The 17382-nt window shown below is 44.6% G+C and overlaps 1 protein-coding gene across 6 annotated transcripts in view; it reads right to left on the reverse strand.

Moving 5' to 3' along the window:
• TNIP1 (TNFAIP3 interacting protein 1) overlaps window positions 1–17382 on the reverse strand; it is a 78964-nt gene that overhangs the window by 43730 nt on the left and 17852 nt on the right. For 4 of the 6 annotated variants that reach the window (XM_084839179.1, XM_084839177.1, XM_084839174.1 and 1 more), the window contains exon 2: window positions 1100–1270. In XM_084839179.1, coding sequence (XP_084695305.1) covers window positions 1100–1232 — 133 coding nt within the window. In that variant the 5' untranslated portion in view covers window positions 1233–1270. Of the gene's footprint in view, window positions 1–1093; window positions 1271–17382 lie in introns of all 6 variants that reach the window. The other 2 variants (XM_084839178.1, XM_084839175.1) reach the window with 1 other exon arrangement.

Genomic DNA, 17382 nt, shown 5'->3' on the forward strand with positions numbered 1-17382 from the left:
ACTGCAAGGAGGTCAAATCAGTCAATCCTAAAGGAAATCAACCCTGAGTGCTCATTGGAAGGACAGATACTGAAGCTGAAGCTCAAATATTTTGGCCACCTAATGCAAAGAGAAAACTCTCTGGAAAAGACCCTGATGCTGGGAAAGACTGAAGGCAAAAGGAGAAGGGGACGGCAGAGGATGAGATGGCTAGATAGCATCACCGATGCAATGAATATGAACTTGAGCACGCTCTGGGAGAGAGCGCAGGACAGGAAGGCCTGGCGTGCTATGGTCCATGGGGTCACGAAGAGTCGGACACGACTGAACGACTGAACAACAACAACAATTGTTAAATCTGTTGAGAGTCAGAAACCCTTGCTGATCTACTGCAAAGCAGCCAGAGATCTACCAGTAAATCCTGATCTACCTTCTGCCCACCCCTGATGTACAGCAGTGCCTGGTTCACACAACTGGTGATGTACAGGCATAAGACTGTAGGATCTGAAAAGGTGTTGCAAGAGCAATGATATGGAGTACCAGCACAGGTAAGGGTGCCAAAATGAGCGCCATTTTCTTGGTAGAAAGGCAGGGTACAAATCAAATCAATCATAGAATCATAGGGTTGGAAGGGGCCTACAAGACCATCGAGTCCAACCCCCTGCTCCATGCAGGAAGCCTGATTCCCAGGCGGTCTCCCATCCAAGTACTAACCAGGCAATCAGGATGTGTTTTTAGGGATGCAGCTCACAGAAGTCAGCACGTCTAAATCAGGCCTTTCGGGCTTTAATGTTTTAATGCAAATGTTTAGATTAGAATTCGCACTCTGTCTATTAGGGTTCCTTTTCTTCCCACTCCTTTTACATTTGTTCTTTCAACGTCTCCCACTGTGGCCCAACCCATTTGTATGTACGACCACCACTAGTGAAGTGGCCTATCCCCTATGGAAGCTCATAGGTTGCATCAGATTAACCTCAATGCTGCCGCAGACGTTTAGAGGTTTACTGCTAAAGGAGGAGAATAAAAGCAGCTTTTCTGCAACTTGTCCCAGGCTCAGTTCCAAAAGCAACAACAGCAAGCAATTTGTACTGCTCAGCTTCCATCTCATCCTCACCGTTACCTAAAGATTTAATCCCCTGCATCTTCTTGTTCAGCCTGGTATTTTCTTCCACCAGCCGTTCGAAGGCAGCAGACGCTTCCTCCTGCGACCCCCCGCCAGGGTCGTAGATGCGATAAGGTCCCTTGCCTTCCATGGCTGCAGCTCAATTACCCGGTTTCCAGGTTGTCATGCCTGAAATGACAGAGCAGAAGGTTAGCATTCCAGAGGCAAATATCTTAAAGATGCTGGAACAACTAGAACAGCTTTCCCCAATGTGCTGCCTTCCAGATGTGTTGGACTACATTCCCATCATCCCTAGGCAGCATGGTCTCTTGTTCAGCAGTCTTCCCCAACTTGCCACCCTCCAGAGGTGTCGGTCTACAATTTCTATCATCCCCCAGCCAGCAGGTCATTGATGGGGCAATGGGAGTTGTAGTCCAACACACCTGGAGGGCCCCAGGTTAGGCAAGGCTGAACTAAAGCCATTTAACAGAAGGAAGATGATGGTGCGCATCAGCATCTGGGACTTCTGGGTTTCCCCCCCAGATATTATTGCCTTGTTCAGAGGCTACAGGTTCCATGATGACTATTTACAGTGACTGGGTACAGCCATGAATACTCCTTTATTTCTTAACTTTAGTGAAGAGACAAGGATCAGGTTCTGCAATCATGAACTCCCTTGCCTTCTCTGGTGAGAATTCCCCTGCCCTTCTGACAGCCTTAACTATGGCTAAGGGCTATGTCTGCACCAACCACAACCAATCGTTAACCCTAACTAAGATACCGTTCTTAGCTAGAGTTTGAAATATGTTTGCCCACCCCAGGTAAGTGGGAACCAGTGAGCATTAAGCATTGGTGCATATACACTGAGAGGCAGTGTGGTGTAATGGCTAGAGTGTTGGACTGGGAGTCAGGAGATCGGGGTTCTTGTCCCTACTAGGCCATGAAGCTCACTGGGTGATTTGGAGCCAGTCACAGACTCTCAGCCCAACCTACCTCACAGGGTTGTTGTGAGGATAAAATGGATGGATTATGTATGCCGCCTTGGGTTCCTTAAGGAGGAAAAGAGTGCAATATAAATGTAATAAATAAATAAATAAAACACAACCACTGATGCATCCATAATCCTTAACCATGATTGACATCATCAGAGGAAGAGCGGGTGACTGAGACCAGAGAAGGAAGGGACTGCGAGGAGAAGCATCTGATACCACAGCCACTCTCATTCTCTTAACCAGGATTAAGATATTAGGAGCATTATGTCTGTACCAGAACACAGTGAAATGCACATCCTTGTGGTACTTTGCCGTAAGTCTGGCCTTAAAGCGTTGTTCTTTAAGGACCATCTCGAGTCCACTTGGAGCACAGCCTTCCATGTGCTGGCTCCCTCTCTGTTTTGTTTTTGGAGCCAGTGTTCCTGATTGACCAGCCACTGTTTTACTGTGATAATCTGATTTTAAATATTTTAATTTTGTACTTTGATTATTTTCTTCTTTTACTGTTCACCATTCAAGGAATCCTGCTGGATGTAGAGCAGTATATAAATCTTGAAAATAATAAAGAAAAAGAAGAAGAAAGGGCATGCAGTGTTTCACTGTTTTGCATGAACAGTACCAAACCCAGGGCTACTGGGGGGGGGGGATGGGGGGGAAGAGTTTTGCAAACATTTGTATCATTTGCCAGTCAGAGTATCCCCCTATTTCAAAGTGTTCAAGTGGGGCATTCAAAATGGCATGAACTTTTTGTGGAAGAAGGTCATGCAACCCCATTGCCTCTGTAACCAAGCTGACACTCCATTTTTGCTACTTCCACTACAGCAATGAAACTACCACAGCACAACAAAATCTGCCCGGATGCTCATCTGAGTGCTCCTAATATTGCTCTCGATACAGGACACACGCTTGAATGTGCTTTCCGATGCACTTCCAAAGTCAACAAGAAGTAGCTTGGTGCTTGGGAGTGGGGGCAATGTGGCTTTGTTTGCCCTCATAGATGGCGCCATGTAGCCAAATCAAATTTGCTTTGTGGCATCACGTTCCCAATTGGATCACTAACTGGCTGGGACCATGCAGTTAAGAAATCAGCCTGTTTAAAATGACACTGAAAGAGCAGCCGACCCTGGTAACAAAGAACGTGAATAGGTGCAAAAGCAAAGAAATAAACAAACATACGAATGGTTGAAGGGAAGGGTTTTTTTTTCCCCACTGTCCTTTTCGTTCTCCTTGAAAGCACACTTTCACCAGATAAGGACAACTTCTTAGTGCTATGGCAGCAGTAATACCAGTCAAGCATTGGTGACCATAATTCAGTGGTGAAACTTTACTGCAGGTAAAAAAAAGTCTGCATGCTACGTTTTCCTAATCATTGGGACCTAATGTAAAATAAATGCAGTCTAGTCCCTTACAATTCACCTGAGTTGTAAAATTGATCAACTTGGATCAACTGAGTGATCCTGTCAATTTCATACTTCAAGGGGTAGCTTGCAGCAGAAAAGGAAAAAGCCTGCTAATGTCTTTTTAAAAAGAAGAAAAGATCATAATTGCAGTGCTGGAAGAGCAGCACACGAAGTCTAACTATATAAGGAAAAAGAGCTGAAAATTAAGGGAGGTGGGGAAATCTTGAAATGGTGCACCATTGTTGCGAGACATTTGCCTCTCCTCTCCTCTCCTCTCCTTTCCTCTTTTCTTCTCTTTTCAAAGGTTATACGTACAATTGTGCCGCTATACATATAAGCAGCTGCCCTTTCATACTAAGCAGTAAATAAATATTGTCACCAAAGCTCTGAAAATCTATTATCTGGTCACAGCCCTTACTCTTTCTGTTCCTTTCTTTCCTAGGGCCAAACTAGTTGCATCAGGAGCACCCCTGGTTGTTGTTCATGTGCCTGCCCCATTCACATATTAAGCTAGAAGTGGGTGTCTAGTTTTTAAAACAAAAAGATGCATTTAAGTGATGGGAGCTCCCGCCCACCCCCGGGTCAATATCCTACACTCTGTCATTACAGACACTTCTCTCCTAGCGGAGATTTATTAGCAAAAGTGAAGTGGGCTGAGGAGAAAAGAGCCAAAGTGATGGAGCATAGAGAAGTAAGGTGAGGAGGGTTCAACTCCCTTCACCCCTGCATGCCTTGCGTTCTAAATTTAAGCCACCCTTGCTATGTACGTGATCCTGGCAAATACGTGAACAAACACACACAGCTTTTCCATTATGGCCTTTGTCATATAGAGATGCCTGTTGTAATTCTAATGAGGGTGTAGCTAGGTGCACTGTACTCTGGTCCACTTGGAACAGAACTGGGTTAGAAGACATCACTGAGAGAGACAGACAGACAGACGAGTGACAAAGAGAGACAGAGACAGAGAGAATGAGAGTGTGCGGACATTCTTCCTGAATTATGCAGTAATAGCTCTAGGATATTTTGTATGTTGAGCTGCAGTCCAGAACAGCTAAACCTAGATTCAGCCTGTGAAAGTGTCACAGATAGAAAGCAGACCAGTGAAAGCATCTGAAACCAGACCGGAGTTTTTGATGCCAAGTGACATATATATTTATTTTACACACACACACACACACACACACACACTTAGGTAAATCTAAGGAAGGAAAGTATTAAAAACACTCTCACTCGCCCCCAACCACTATATTATTAAGGAGTCAATGACTGGATACACCAACTCACCACTGGCAAGTGCATCTTTTAACCTGGTGACAGCAGCATCTAGGAGAGCCCCTCCACCCCACTTCTCCATGTTTGGGAGAAGTGCAGGGGCTCCCACTGATGACACATTGAGCCTTGCAGACACTGAAAGCAGCAAGACTTCTCGCTGCTTTCTCAGAGTCTCTGAACCGCAGTGAACAGGGAAGAGCCCTCAAGCTCCCTTCCCAGCTCAGTGCTGGGGAGGAAGACGGGTAACTCCCATTCCTACATCTTGAACACAGTGGGATGTCAAATAGGATCCTGCCCCTCCCTCTGCAGAAGAACTACTCTGGTCTAGTAGTAGTCACACCACATCACAAGGTCCACCTTTATTCAGCAGTACTGGATGCTGCATAAGACAATGGTTCATACAGAGACATGTGTTAAGACAGGGCCAGGAGCGACTTCCGGTTGGAGCCAATGTCACCCTCGCAGCATTCTGCGGAGACTCCGCGGGACGCTATCTCAAACAGCTTTTTAAAAGGTTGAAAAACCTTCTCATCTCTCCCCTGGAGTGAAAAGGGGAGTCAGGAGCAGCTCTGGATGAAGTTTTGGAAGCATAGCGCTTGCTGCGCAGTAGCAGGGGGGCTAGACTCCGGGGCTAGTCTGCCAGAGCTTAATCATCGCTCAAAGCTGTCTTGAACCTCCTATCTAATTAGGAGAAATTAGGGCTGACGTGCTCCATTGTAGTTTATGGATTAAGATACACCGACAATATTTGAGGAATGGATGAAGAAATATAAATAATATTTGAGGACCTGCAAGATCTGTTTAAAGAGAAGGATGACAACACCAAGGTGAAAAAAAGGATCTCTGCCTGCTCCCCCCACACCTCCCCTGGCAAAGGCTTTGAGAAGTGAAAATTCAGAGGAGTTACTTGCTCTGATAAAAACTTTGTCCTTGCAATTTGCTGAACAGGCTAAGAGGTTGGATGCAATCCAAAATTCTATCACCACCCTGCAAGAGGCTGTGGATTTAATCAACACTTCTTGGTAAAAAATGGAGGCAAAAGTTAACAAGCTGCAAGATCGGGTGGCAGGGAATGAGATTACGTCACAAGTTTTTTTCAACAATATTTCCGTTAGAATTTCTCAATGGGAGGCTTCTGAGCATAAGACAAATGTACATATCATTGGGATTAAAGATTTATCTACTGATGTAAATTTGTCTACTTTTGTAGATAAGTTCCTGCATGAGATACTCCCTGTGCCATCTGATTATGCATTTGATATTGAGCAGGCATTCTGTGTGTCAAATTCCAAAGGGACTGGTTATACGATTATAGTTCAATTTGCAAGAATCTCCACAAAGAATTATATCCTGCATTTGGCAAGAGAGGGTGGAAACATTTTTGGAAACAAGGTAAAGTTATGCCATTTCCGGATTACGCCAAAGAAGTTGTTGATGAAAGAAGGCAATTTACCAAGGCGAAAAATATGGCAAAACAAATGAACTTACAATATAACTTAAAATATCCTGCTACATTTTGCATTTTTTCTGAAGGTCAGATGAAGAAATTTCTAAATCATGAAATGGTGGAGGCGTGGCTAAATGGAAAATCGCATGAGATTTCTGTTCCAGCACCATGAACTGGAATCTACAAACATGTTTTGCTAACTGGTTATGTTTAGTCTAGAAGATCCAGGCGAGGCCAGAGATCTTTCTTTTCTTTCTTTCTTTCTTTCTTTCTCTCATTTCTTTAAACTCTTTCTTTTTAAAATGGATATGATATACTGTACTTAAACTTACTGTCTAAGGGTGTATAGAAATGTGCACCCGTGTGATATGGACAACCCTGAACCGAATTTGTATGGGTCATGGTAGATGTGCAGATGCCTTTTATAAATGGGGCAAAATAACATCATCAAATTGTGATTGTGGGGCTGAAAAACAAACTATCCAACACATAGTGACAGAGTGTCAAAACCGGGCCTACAATGGAGACTTTGCCGATTTCCTAGCTATGACAACTGAAGCAAAAAACTATATCTGTAACCTAGACATACGTTTGTGATCTTCCTGTCTATATTTTATATTTCATATTTTATTGTGCTCTATGTTTTTATTGTAACACGATGTGAATGTGCCATACGATAAATAAATAAATAAATACAAATGTGCACAGTCATTTATATATCTAGTACAAAATATATTAGTGATCGTTATGGGGTTGATTTTAAGCTTTATTATATGATATTATAAAATTTATTAGTGATTTGTTATTATTATTATTTATCCTCCTAAATTTTCTTTTTTTATTATTATTACTATTATTATTGGTTAGTAAGATTTTTGGCTGGTTAAATTGTTAAGTTTTACTATTATATGTTAGTTGAAGGGCAATATATGGTTACTGGAAATGAATTCGAGGCCTGCTTCATAGTTATACGACCGATGATATGATATTGAAATGTAAGGTTGATTACTTACGCTGTATTGAATTGCAATAATGCCAATGTTATAGGTATAATTTTTATGTAGAATGGGATTTGAGGTTTCTGTGTAATGGAGTTTAAATTTAATCCTTTAAAATAACTTGTTGTATTTTTTCATGTTTTTTTTCTTTCTTCTCTTCCCTTTTTTTTCCCCTTTCTTTTTCTCTTTTGTTATTGCTGTGTCCTCTTAAGAATACTGTACTGTTGGGAAATTGTAGTTACTGATTAGGTTGTTGGTATTGTTTATTTCATTTATAAAGATAACGAATAGAATAAAAAGCATTAAAAAAAAAAAAGGCAAGACCAGGAGCAAAGTTAGAAAAACCTGAACAGAGTTCTTGCTGCCACCTGCTTCTAGGAAGCCATTCCATGGCCCAACCCAGACATATTCTCCAGGTGGAACCTTGACTTTCTATTAGTTTTTGCATTCTCAGAACATCTTGAGAATAAGCCCTAAGTAGTTTGCAGGGCTCAAACAACTTGATCTGGTTCATCATTCTACAGGCATACAGCCAAGACCATGGTTCTTTAAAATATGCATGGCAGCTTTCCCATGCTCTGGCTTTGACATATGAGCACACAGCCCTGCCCTTGAGTAAAAGAATATTCCTTGGGCAGCTCGCAATGGTTGCCCACAGTTGTGGACCGAAAAATTAACAATCCAGAATGGTTCTCTTTCAGTATACTACTCTGTTCACCCACTCATCTCTTAATTCCTCTCCTCTACATCTGTTAAAGTTATGAACAACTGGTATGTTTGCAGCCCTCAGGATGCAAGTGACACCTGCATCTACTTTGCACATGGCCCACGGGTGACTTTGTTCACCTTTAACTTCTGGGGGCAGGGGGGAAGAATCATAGAAAGGACATACCCCAACTGAGGTTCCAACCTCACCTGACACAGCAGCATTTGCCTCTTCATCCTTCGAGCTCCTCACCATTGTAATCTCATTTTCAACCATTGACTCTGTTTGCCGAGCCTCTTCTGAAGCTATTGGCTGTTTTCCTCTGTCCTGGCTTAGCACACATCGGCTTAGCCTATTTCTTATGATAGCAGATAGTCAGGTTTCAGTTTAGAGACTCTAAATAAATTGAAATGCTTAGGTTTTGCAAATGTTCTCCACCTAATGCAGTTTGCTAATTACTGTGCTGGGAAATATCCCGATTGAAAAACACTGGCATCAAAAAATAAATATGACCCATGCAGTGACTTGTAACAAATTATCTTTAGATCAGTTAAGCCATCTTGTTGAACTTTTTAAAGGTGTCAATAAAGTTTCAACATAGGTTGCTTCTCGAAAACCTCCTCAATGTAAGGTGGAAGGTGCCCAAATCACTTTCAGCTTTAGATGTTTGGTTTAAAAATAAAATATACATGCAGAAACAGAAATGCTTACAGCATGCATATAAAAGGGAGACAACTGCCGTGAAAGATGACTCCATGAATACACATGGCACTTCTTTGTAAACCCTAAATAGAATTTGTATATAGAATAGAATTCCTATTTGTAACTGCTGAAAAGTTTCCTGTTTCATCCAGCGCAATTGACCGACAGTGGAAGTGACAAAGTGAAGAAGTTCTTCATGGAACTCACAGTCAACTTATGGAATTCATTGCCACAAGACATGCCAACGGTATTCTGTTTTGTTTTTAATATCAGGAATCAGACCTATATGCCATGGCAATTAGCTAGGACAGCTAAAAGGGGAATCTACCCTTGCAGATACAGTAAACATCCTAGTACCAGGTGCTGGGGACAGGCAACAAGAGGTTTGGTAACTTTCTTCCCTTACCACACCCCTCTCAGATGCTAACTGCACGGTGGGACAGAATGGGAGAGAGAGGGAGGCAAGCGCAGGTAGTGGCAAATGCCTGCTCAAGCTGGACTGTTCCCTACCCTCAACCCCCCAGGAATATACATACTCCTGAGCCAACTGACAGCAACTGCCCTGTGGGAAGGACCCTGATGAGTTCCCAATATGGCCTTATTCTGATTTAATTATAGTATTTTTGTTTTATGTGGAAGCTGCCTTGGAAGGATTTGTAACCATAAAAGTGGGATATGAATAATTAGAATAAATAAATATATCATTGAGGATCCCAGTAAACAAGAAAGAATAACACTGTTTAAATGTTTGGCAGCCAGAAGCTACTTCTCTGGTTTACAGATCCAGAATATTAAAATGATTCACATAAGTCTTTCCACATACATACAGAAGATACTGGAAAAATCCAACATAAGTCCTACTTAGAGTAGACCCATTAAATGAATGGGAATCAAGTTAGTCATGACTAACATCCTATACATTTCAGTGGGTCTACTCTAATTAGGACTTATGTTGGATTTTACTATGTTCCCCCCACCCCAATTATGACTTGCATAATTGCAAGTCATAATTGCCCTGCCATGGGCTGAATTTCACCAGAATTCCCATCAAGCTGCCCCCTATTAGCCATTTTGTTTCTTTTGGCTATGCAGAAATGTCATGCTCATCAATACTGGCAGGCCTGCCTGTATTCAGGCCATGGATTCTGGGTTCCTGAGAATCTGAGGCTTTATTTGTTTAGATGAAGTTTGTAGCCCTCATGGCTACAGATACTAATCTTAATCCTGTAAAATATATTTAGGGAATTTGCACCCTGCTCTTGAGTCAGCAACCTCTGGGAGGGTCTAAATTGGTAGAAAGCAGTATTCAAAGTAAGAATTATGAAACATATGGAAGAAAAGCCTTGATGAGACAGAATCAGCAGGTCTTCTACAAATGGAAGTCCTGCCTCACCAAAGCTTTTAGAACTCTTTCAGAGTGTCAAGAATCCCGGATCATGCCTAGACATGATATACTTGGGACTTCCCAAAAGCTCTCAATAAAGTCCCTCGCCAAAGACTCCTGAGTAAAGGTAGAAGTGAAAGTGCCATCATCCCCAGCCAGGAATGATGGGAGTTCTAGTCCAACACATCTGGAGGGCACCAGATTGGAGAAAGCTGGATTAAAGAATAGAAACCAGAAAGCAGGAATAAATGAATACTTCACACAATGGAAGGGAACAAGGAGCAGCGAAAAATGGTGGCCACCAGGCATCTGCTGGCTTGGCTTTTGAGTGGCCATGGTGCTCGGTCACCCACTCCTGCAGTGAAAAGGAGACAGGGCGCATCAGGTCTGGCTGCTGCTCGGCTGCGTGTAGAGTGCCTTATGTACATAGGAAGCTGCGTTATGTACATAGGAAGCTGCGTGATGTATAACGCAGCATAGGAAGCTGCGTTATACATCGGTCCATCTAGCCCAGTATTGTCGACACTGACTGGCAGCGGCTCTCCAGGGTTTCAGGCAGGAGGTATTCCTGCAGTACCTGTACATGGTGGGGATTGAATCCGGGACCTTCTGCATGCACTAAGCTACAGCCCCTGCCCTCCCTTGGCTGAGCCCCCGCCTCCCTTTTCTGCTCTGGGGCCAGCAGTGAAGTGGGGGCTTGTGTGGCAGAGGCTCTTTGGCCATACAGCTGCCAGACAACCCCTCCCCCATCCTTCCTCCCAAACTTGGGGGCAGGGGCAGGGATCACCACGCAACTGCAGGGTCCTGCCTGCGTCTCCACCTCCAACACCGAGAGGAAGGCTGGGGCTTGTCACACCAGCGGAGGGAACGAAAATGTGGAAACCTGACTATGCCTCTGAATATTCCATGCTGGGGGATATGCTATAGAGATTGTGGGTGGCCTTCACGCTTCATGACGGCAGGGGTGGGCAGCTTGTGGCCCTCCAGATGTTGCTGGACTGCAAGTCCCATCAGCCCTAGCCGACACAGCCAATGGTGAAAGAATATTGCAGCTGCAGTCCGGCAACATTTGGAGGGACACGAACTGCTCATCCCTTACTTACAAAGGCTTCCTGGAAACACAATAGGCTAAACTGGACAGACTCTTTGGACTGGTCCAGTAGGGTTATTCTTATGTCTAGGCTTTGAGTTCTCAGTAACAAGATGTAGGTTCTCTTAGCATTAAACCGTGCCTTAAAGAAGGATAAAGTTCAGTTGAACTGCAGAAATTGCAGTGTCCTAAATCGGACAGACCAGTGGGACCCACAGGAAGCTCAGAGGCCATTATGTGACCTCTGCCACATAATGAAAGGAGCCAAGATCTCGGCTTCTTCGTGGGAGGCATTTCCCCGTTTACACAACCTGCCTGTTAGGATTCAGGAATGCTGGGGATTTTCCAGCTAAGAGCTGAAACCTGGCAGGATCCATGATCAGAATCGCAATTAGATTGCTGGTGGTTAAAACAGGGGATTCCCCCTCCCCCCTGCAAAGGAACATTTGAAAACAGCTTAACTGAGAGAGCACTGGCAACAGTATTCTCAGCTCAGCATTAACTACTTCAATTAGGTTTGCAGATCTCATGTTTCTAGGTGTTCTCTTAATGCACCAAGTAAAAGCTGGGACACTCCTATTGGTTTATGCCTTGAGCACACCGCCTACAGAAGTGACTTATGCCTCAACGCTAAATGTGTGCGCTCATCGTGAATCTCTATTGTTTCAATCAGGTTTGGTCCCATGGGAGTATGCAGAGGCACACCATTCTGTAAACACTCTCTCTGCATTGTTGAGTAAGACCTAGCCCACGGAGGACATTTCAAGGATAGCTTCAGTAGGGCCAATTCCCCAGTGAAAGGTATGGAAGATGTATAGGCTTTTCTTCGTATCTGTATATTTAAGGTTACATCAGTTCTCAGAAAGATGACAGCATGCCCTTGGAAGCCCCTCCCCACACCTCCACAAATGCACAGACTCAGAGCTTCTCTACATGAGCAATTTATTGCATGCTCGTGATTGGTCACTCACAGAAGTCTGCATGTACTTTACACGATGTCATCAACCTCCAGGACATCTCCCGCACTTTCCCCCCTTTATCCCGCTTTCAAAAAGATCAGAGCTAAACTGTAATGAAAGGAAACAGCGTGATATAGGCAGTGTGTAAAACCAGTGTAGCGCTAGAATTCAGCCACTAGACAGCGATGTTACACTGAACCTATAGAGCATTGCCAAGAAGGGAAGTTTTAATTCCAAATCATGTGTTCGCCATCTAAAGAAGTCCGTTATAAATCCAGAAAGACTCCAGAAGCAGAAAGCCCTGGTAAGGATGTGGGATTTTTGCTTAATGTAGAGAAGCCCTCAGACATCTGTCTTCATTGGCTACGTTTCAACTCCCAAATTTTTTCTCCAGCACCCTTGAGCAGGTAAGGTACAACCAGCATGCTCATATTAGAAAAAAAATCCAAGTATTCATTAAGGAATTATCAACAGGTTGCATCCAATGTTGTCAGTCTGTTGATGGAAGCAGTTCTGTAGATGGAACCGAGAGAGGGGCGACTCCCCCTCTGCCTGCAGCCCCTCACCCCACCATGCACTCTCAAAATCTGCTCCAGAAGGCCAGGAAACCCTCCAGAACAGATTTTTGGCTGGCACGGAGAGTTGCAGGGGGGAGGAGAAAGGGAGTAAGTCCTGCTGGATTTAATTCTTATCTATTAGTTGTACAAACGTCTAGAAAAAACATCACCTCCTCAGCTGGTGGCTACAACAATATGTTTGAGGTCTCAATATATGTTTCCTTTTGTTGTTGTTCTTTGGGGTGCGGGGGGGGGGGAGCTCTGTGAAAACACACACACGGATAAATGACTTCAGGCAGCTCGTATGCCTTTGATTTCCAAACTTCTCTTTTGCCATGATCTAGTACAGGGGATTTTCCCTTGAAGGAAACCAACACATCTTTTACAGGACAGACTTCTAAGGGAGTGTTTTGAAAAGAACTGGAAGAGAAGAATCCTTCTAATATGCCTTCTCAGTCAGGTGGCTACTTAGGCAATACCCCCCAAAAGAGGAAATGCATCACCAAGAAGAGAGGGCAAAAGAAAGAAAAGGACATAGATTTGCATAAAATTTGCATGTGCTGTTTTACATGTATAGATGCAAATTGAGAAATTATTATAATTTAAACAGAAGTATGGGGTCACGAAGAGTCGGACACAACTTAACGACTGAACAACAACAACACAGTATAGTTCACCACAGTGTGCCTGTCTCAGTGTGCTGTCCTGGTGATGCTGATGGGCAATTTCAAGGCCGAGCTCATCCTTCTGATGGTTCTTTATCTTTTAGCCAGATTGGGACTGCACAGCCCTTCAGAAAGAGGGCTGTCCTCTGTAAAGTGGGACCCATGGCCACTGTACTTCTTAGGCTTGCCTTTAGTTTGCATTTGTAGCATTGTGGCCTTTTGCAGTGGCCTTGAGCTCGAGAGGAAAAGGGAACAAAAACATGTGCCAGGACCTTTCTTGCTCTCCAGCGAAACAGGAAGAGGCTGGGGCGGTCCTTGGGAAATACCCTGGCAATAGTAAAGGATCCCTTTCAGCCAGGCCTGCACAATGTCGCCCACCAGCCTGCCACATCCTGACAACTCCCCTGTTTTTGCAGTCCAAGATAGATGACAAAAAACAGGTTCATGGAGCTCCTGCCTGGCTGCCATAATTTGGCTGGTCATCTGTGTTTGGCTTGGCAGGTCACAGAATGTGCAGGTCTGCTTTCAGCCTCTTGATCTATAGGAGGACAGGTCAATGTGTGGTTGGCCACCTGGATACCAACCCAGACTACTTGGACCACATTCAGTGGTACTCCAGGTTTGTCACCCGCCGAGCCAACTGCAGTGCACCAGCGCATGTCTGGCAGCCCACAAAGAGCTCGAGAAGTTTTCCGGGTTTGTGAAAAACACGAATCTGGCAGGCCACAATACAGGGCTGGTGGGCCGCATTTTAGCATGGTGTGTCACAAGCTGTATAGACCTGGATTAGAGGCACAAATGCCCCATGATGTGTTGATTTGTTAAGAGGATTGCGCCAGGCTTAGCTCTCTTGGTGGCTTACGGTCAAATGCAAATCTTAAAAACAATCACAGAACGACATATCCAGCAAAAATAGCAGTGGAAGGGTCCTTCTACTGCAGGAGTCCCCTTGCCTTTTGGGCCAGTGGGCACATTTGGAATGTTGAGGGAGGGTTGTGGGCAGGGCCAGCACCAGCCCCCAGTGCGCCCTCAGCATAGTCCTGCCAATGGGCCCATGCAACCACAGCCACCACCACTGAGCCCGCACCCAGCGCCACTGCCACTGCTGAAGCCCTGCTGCAGCTGCCAACCCACCCACTCACCCATGCACCCCCTTCCCCGCCCGCCCGCCCTCCCTCCCTCCCTCCCTCCAGCCTGCCCGCCAGCCAAGCCGCCCTCCTGCTTCAAAACACCCATCACCGCGGCCCTGCACACAATTTTCTTTTTTTTTTAACGTAAATTTGAGTAGCAACCATCTGAACCAGACATTACCTTTGAGGGGACTTAGCCAATGAGGGTATAGGAGTGACATAAAGACCACCCTGTGGCCTCATTGACTGTAGCCCCCCCCCCCCCAGCAGTGATCAGTCCAGATCGCTGCTATTCAAAATATAAGGGTTTGGTTTTTTTAAAAAAATATTTTAAATTGGGGTGTCACAGAACCTGCAAGCTTGGCCTTGGCACTTTCCAGATGGAGGAGCGGGTGGTGGCGGGGGGTTCATAGGCAAGGATGGGCCCTTTTCACCCCCTGGGCCCTCAGCAGCTGCCCACCCATGCTGACCCCTCAAGCTGGGCCTGGCTGTGGGTACTCTCATAAAAAGACTCATTTCCCAGAAGCCAAACTGGTGAGACTAAATGTAACTTATCCAAGAACCTAAGTACAAGGCACAGGTGGGGTCTGAGCTCCAAAACCCAAAGCCAGGCTTTTGAACCCAAATAAAGATGGTGCTAGAGGGCAGTACTTCACTTTGCAGCATGCCAGCCTCCCAGTTTTCTTAAAAATAAAAAAAAATCTTAATAAAAACAAAAACGGAAGGACAGAAAGCCTGGAGGATGCAAAGAGAGGTGTCTGAAGGCACATTTGATGCCCACGGGCACCACATTGGAGACCCCAGTTCTGCTGCATCTGATTCTGGCCAACCCAACAACAAACACACCCTTTTTATACAGCGCTCAGTTTTTAGTCTCTACTGGAAAGCATGTTATAACTATTGTCATGCAACACAAAAGATGAAACACTCAAGAGAGAGAAGTGCTGGTGCAGACATACAGTAAGGGTGTTTCCAGAGTAGTCTGGTCACACTCATTTCACTTTTCTCCCTTACTTCCCTGGTGCTAATCTTTGTAATTCCAGGAGAAGGAAACAAATGGGGGTGGTTTGTTTATTTTTTTTCTCCCCCACCCCCAAAATAATACTTATGCATCCCTAGACACCAATGATTAGATGCAAGTATGCCAAGCCAGTACGAGGGGTGTTTTGCAACAGGATCATGAAAGAGCTAGTTGAGCAATTAGCAAGATGTCTAGGTGACTGGGTGTACAGGTGACTTGGAACATATTCAGAATTTTAAAAAAAACCTTGACTAACCACAGTCTAGTTTGTGCTTCTTTACTGGAGGTGTAAGCTTTCATTAACACAGCCCTACCTAGCTGGAAGTACTGAACTGAAAAGGCACTGGGGCAGCAGAACACAGGAGACGGTATCAACTATATGAGGGTAGGGATGTCGGAAGGATCTGTCCAGGGGGTGGAGTTTGCCGACTTTCATCAGCTTAGCCCCCTGGACTTCGGCTCGTTTCCCCATGAGCTGGCCCAACTCAGTCTGCATCAAGTCAGGCTAGTTTGTGATTTTGTGCGTTATTTTTTTTTAAATAATTGGGTAAATTGAAATTTGTGCAAATTGCAGCCACAATTTGCGCAAAATACGCAAATTACGGCTGAAATTTGTGCAGATTACGCAAATTGCAACAGCAATTTGCACAAATTTCTATTTATGCAAATAAAAAACTGGAAAAAAATCCCGGATTTAGGGAAAAACTTGCAGCTTGGTTCACAAATGCAAGCCAAGTTGGGGGCGCCATGGAAATCTGGTGAGCCCCAAAACAGCCAGATTTCTTGGCAACAGATATTCCGATACCAAGGTTATGCAACCTGGCATATGCCAGGCGTTTTGGACTACAGCTCCCATAATGCTGTCCATTGGCCATCCTGGTGGGGGCTGATGGGAGTTGTAGTCCAAAACATCTGGAAGGTACCTAGTTACCTACCCCTGGACTGTACCATCTCTTTGCACAATTACCAGGAGCAGAGACTGCATGATAAATTGCCAGCCTGAATGCACCCCTAAGGACCTTCCAAAAGAAAAAAAATCTGTCTGTTGGAAGCCATGATAACTCTAAAGAGAACCTCCATGGGCAGAGGCAGTATACCTGTGAATGCCATCTACGATGCTGAGAGTCCTGCCTTTGTGCCGTGCCCTGCCTTTAAGTTACCCAGAAGCATTTGGCTGGCCACAGCTGGAAACAGAACGCTAAGCTAGACTCTGTTGGCTTAATGCAGCAGAATTCTTCTTGTGCTCTTATGACAGAGGCCATTGGTGGTGCTGAAAGTTAAACTCCTTTTAAAGTTTTGCACGAGACCCACACAAAAGCCTTCTACAATTAGAGAGGTTTTGCATGATTTAGGAAATGGTGATGACGACTAATGGCATAAAAGGAATCACTCGCTCAGCTTGTTTGTATCAGTATCCTTGGGACAGGACTGATTTATTTCAACTCTCCTGCTCTGCAGGAGCCATTCAGGGACGAGTTGGCAGATTCAGGCCCGGCTGACAATGAAGCAGAGAGCATATCAAAGCAATGAGACAGAATCACTGGCTCACCAGGTGACACATGAGTAAAGCATTTATTTCTGGAGAATGCGAGCAGCTGACAGGAAGCTGCTCAAGAAATGTAGTCTGCGTGTATGCGCCTGTGCGTGTGCGCCTGTGTACCTCTTCAGTGCGCCAATCTTATAGAGCACAAACGCCCCCAGTAGTAGGAGATATTCCTTTCTGCTGAAACTGAAAACCTGTCACAGCAAATCAGGTAAAATACAGGAGAGGAAAGAAAGCGGTCAGGAAATCAGTCAATGTTAAGTGAAATAAGAGTCCGTGGGAAGCATAGCACCTCAGACACAAGAACGGACTATCAGTATCACTCTACGTGGCTCCAGTAAGGCCACGGCTGGGAATACCACATGCAGCTTGAACACTACATTTAAAGAAGGATGTCATTTACTCACCAGGAGTTATCCAATTCATCTGTCTTTC

This window comes from Heloderma suspectum, chromosome 2, assembly GCF_057233095.1.
Source record: "Heloderma suspectum isolate Gila_16-S chromosome 2, 16-S_ref, whole genome shotgun sequence".
Taxonomy (NCBI): domain Eukaryota; kingdom Metazoa; phylum Chordata; class Lepidosauria; order Squamata; family Helodermatidae; genus Heloderma; species Heloderma suspectum.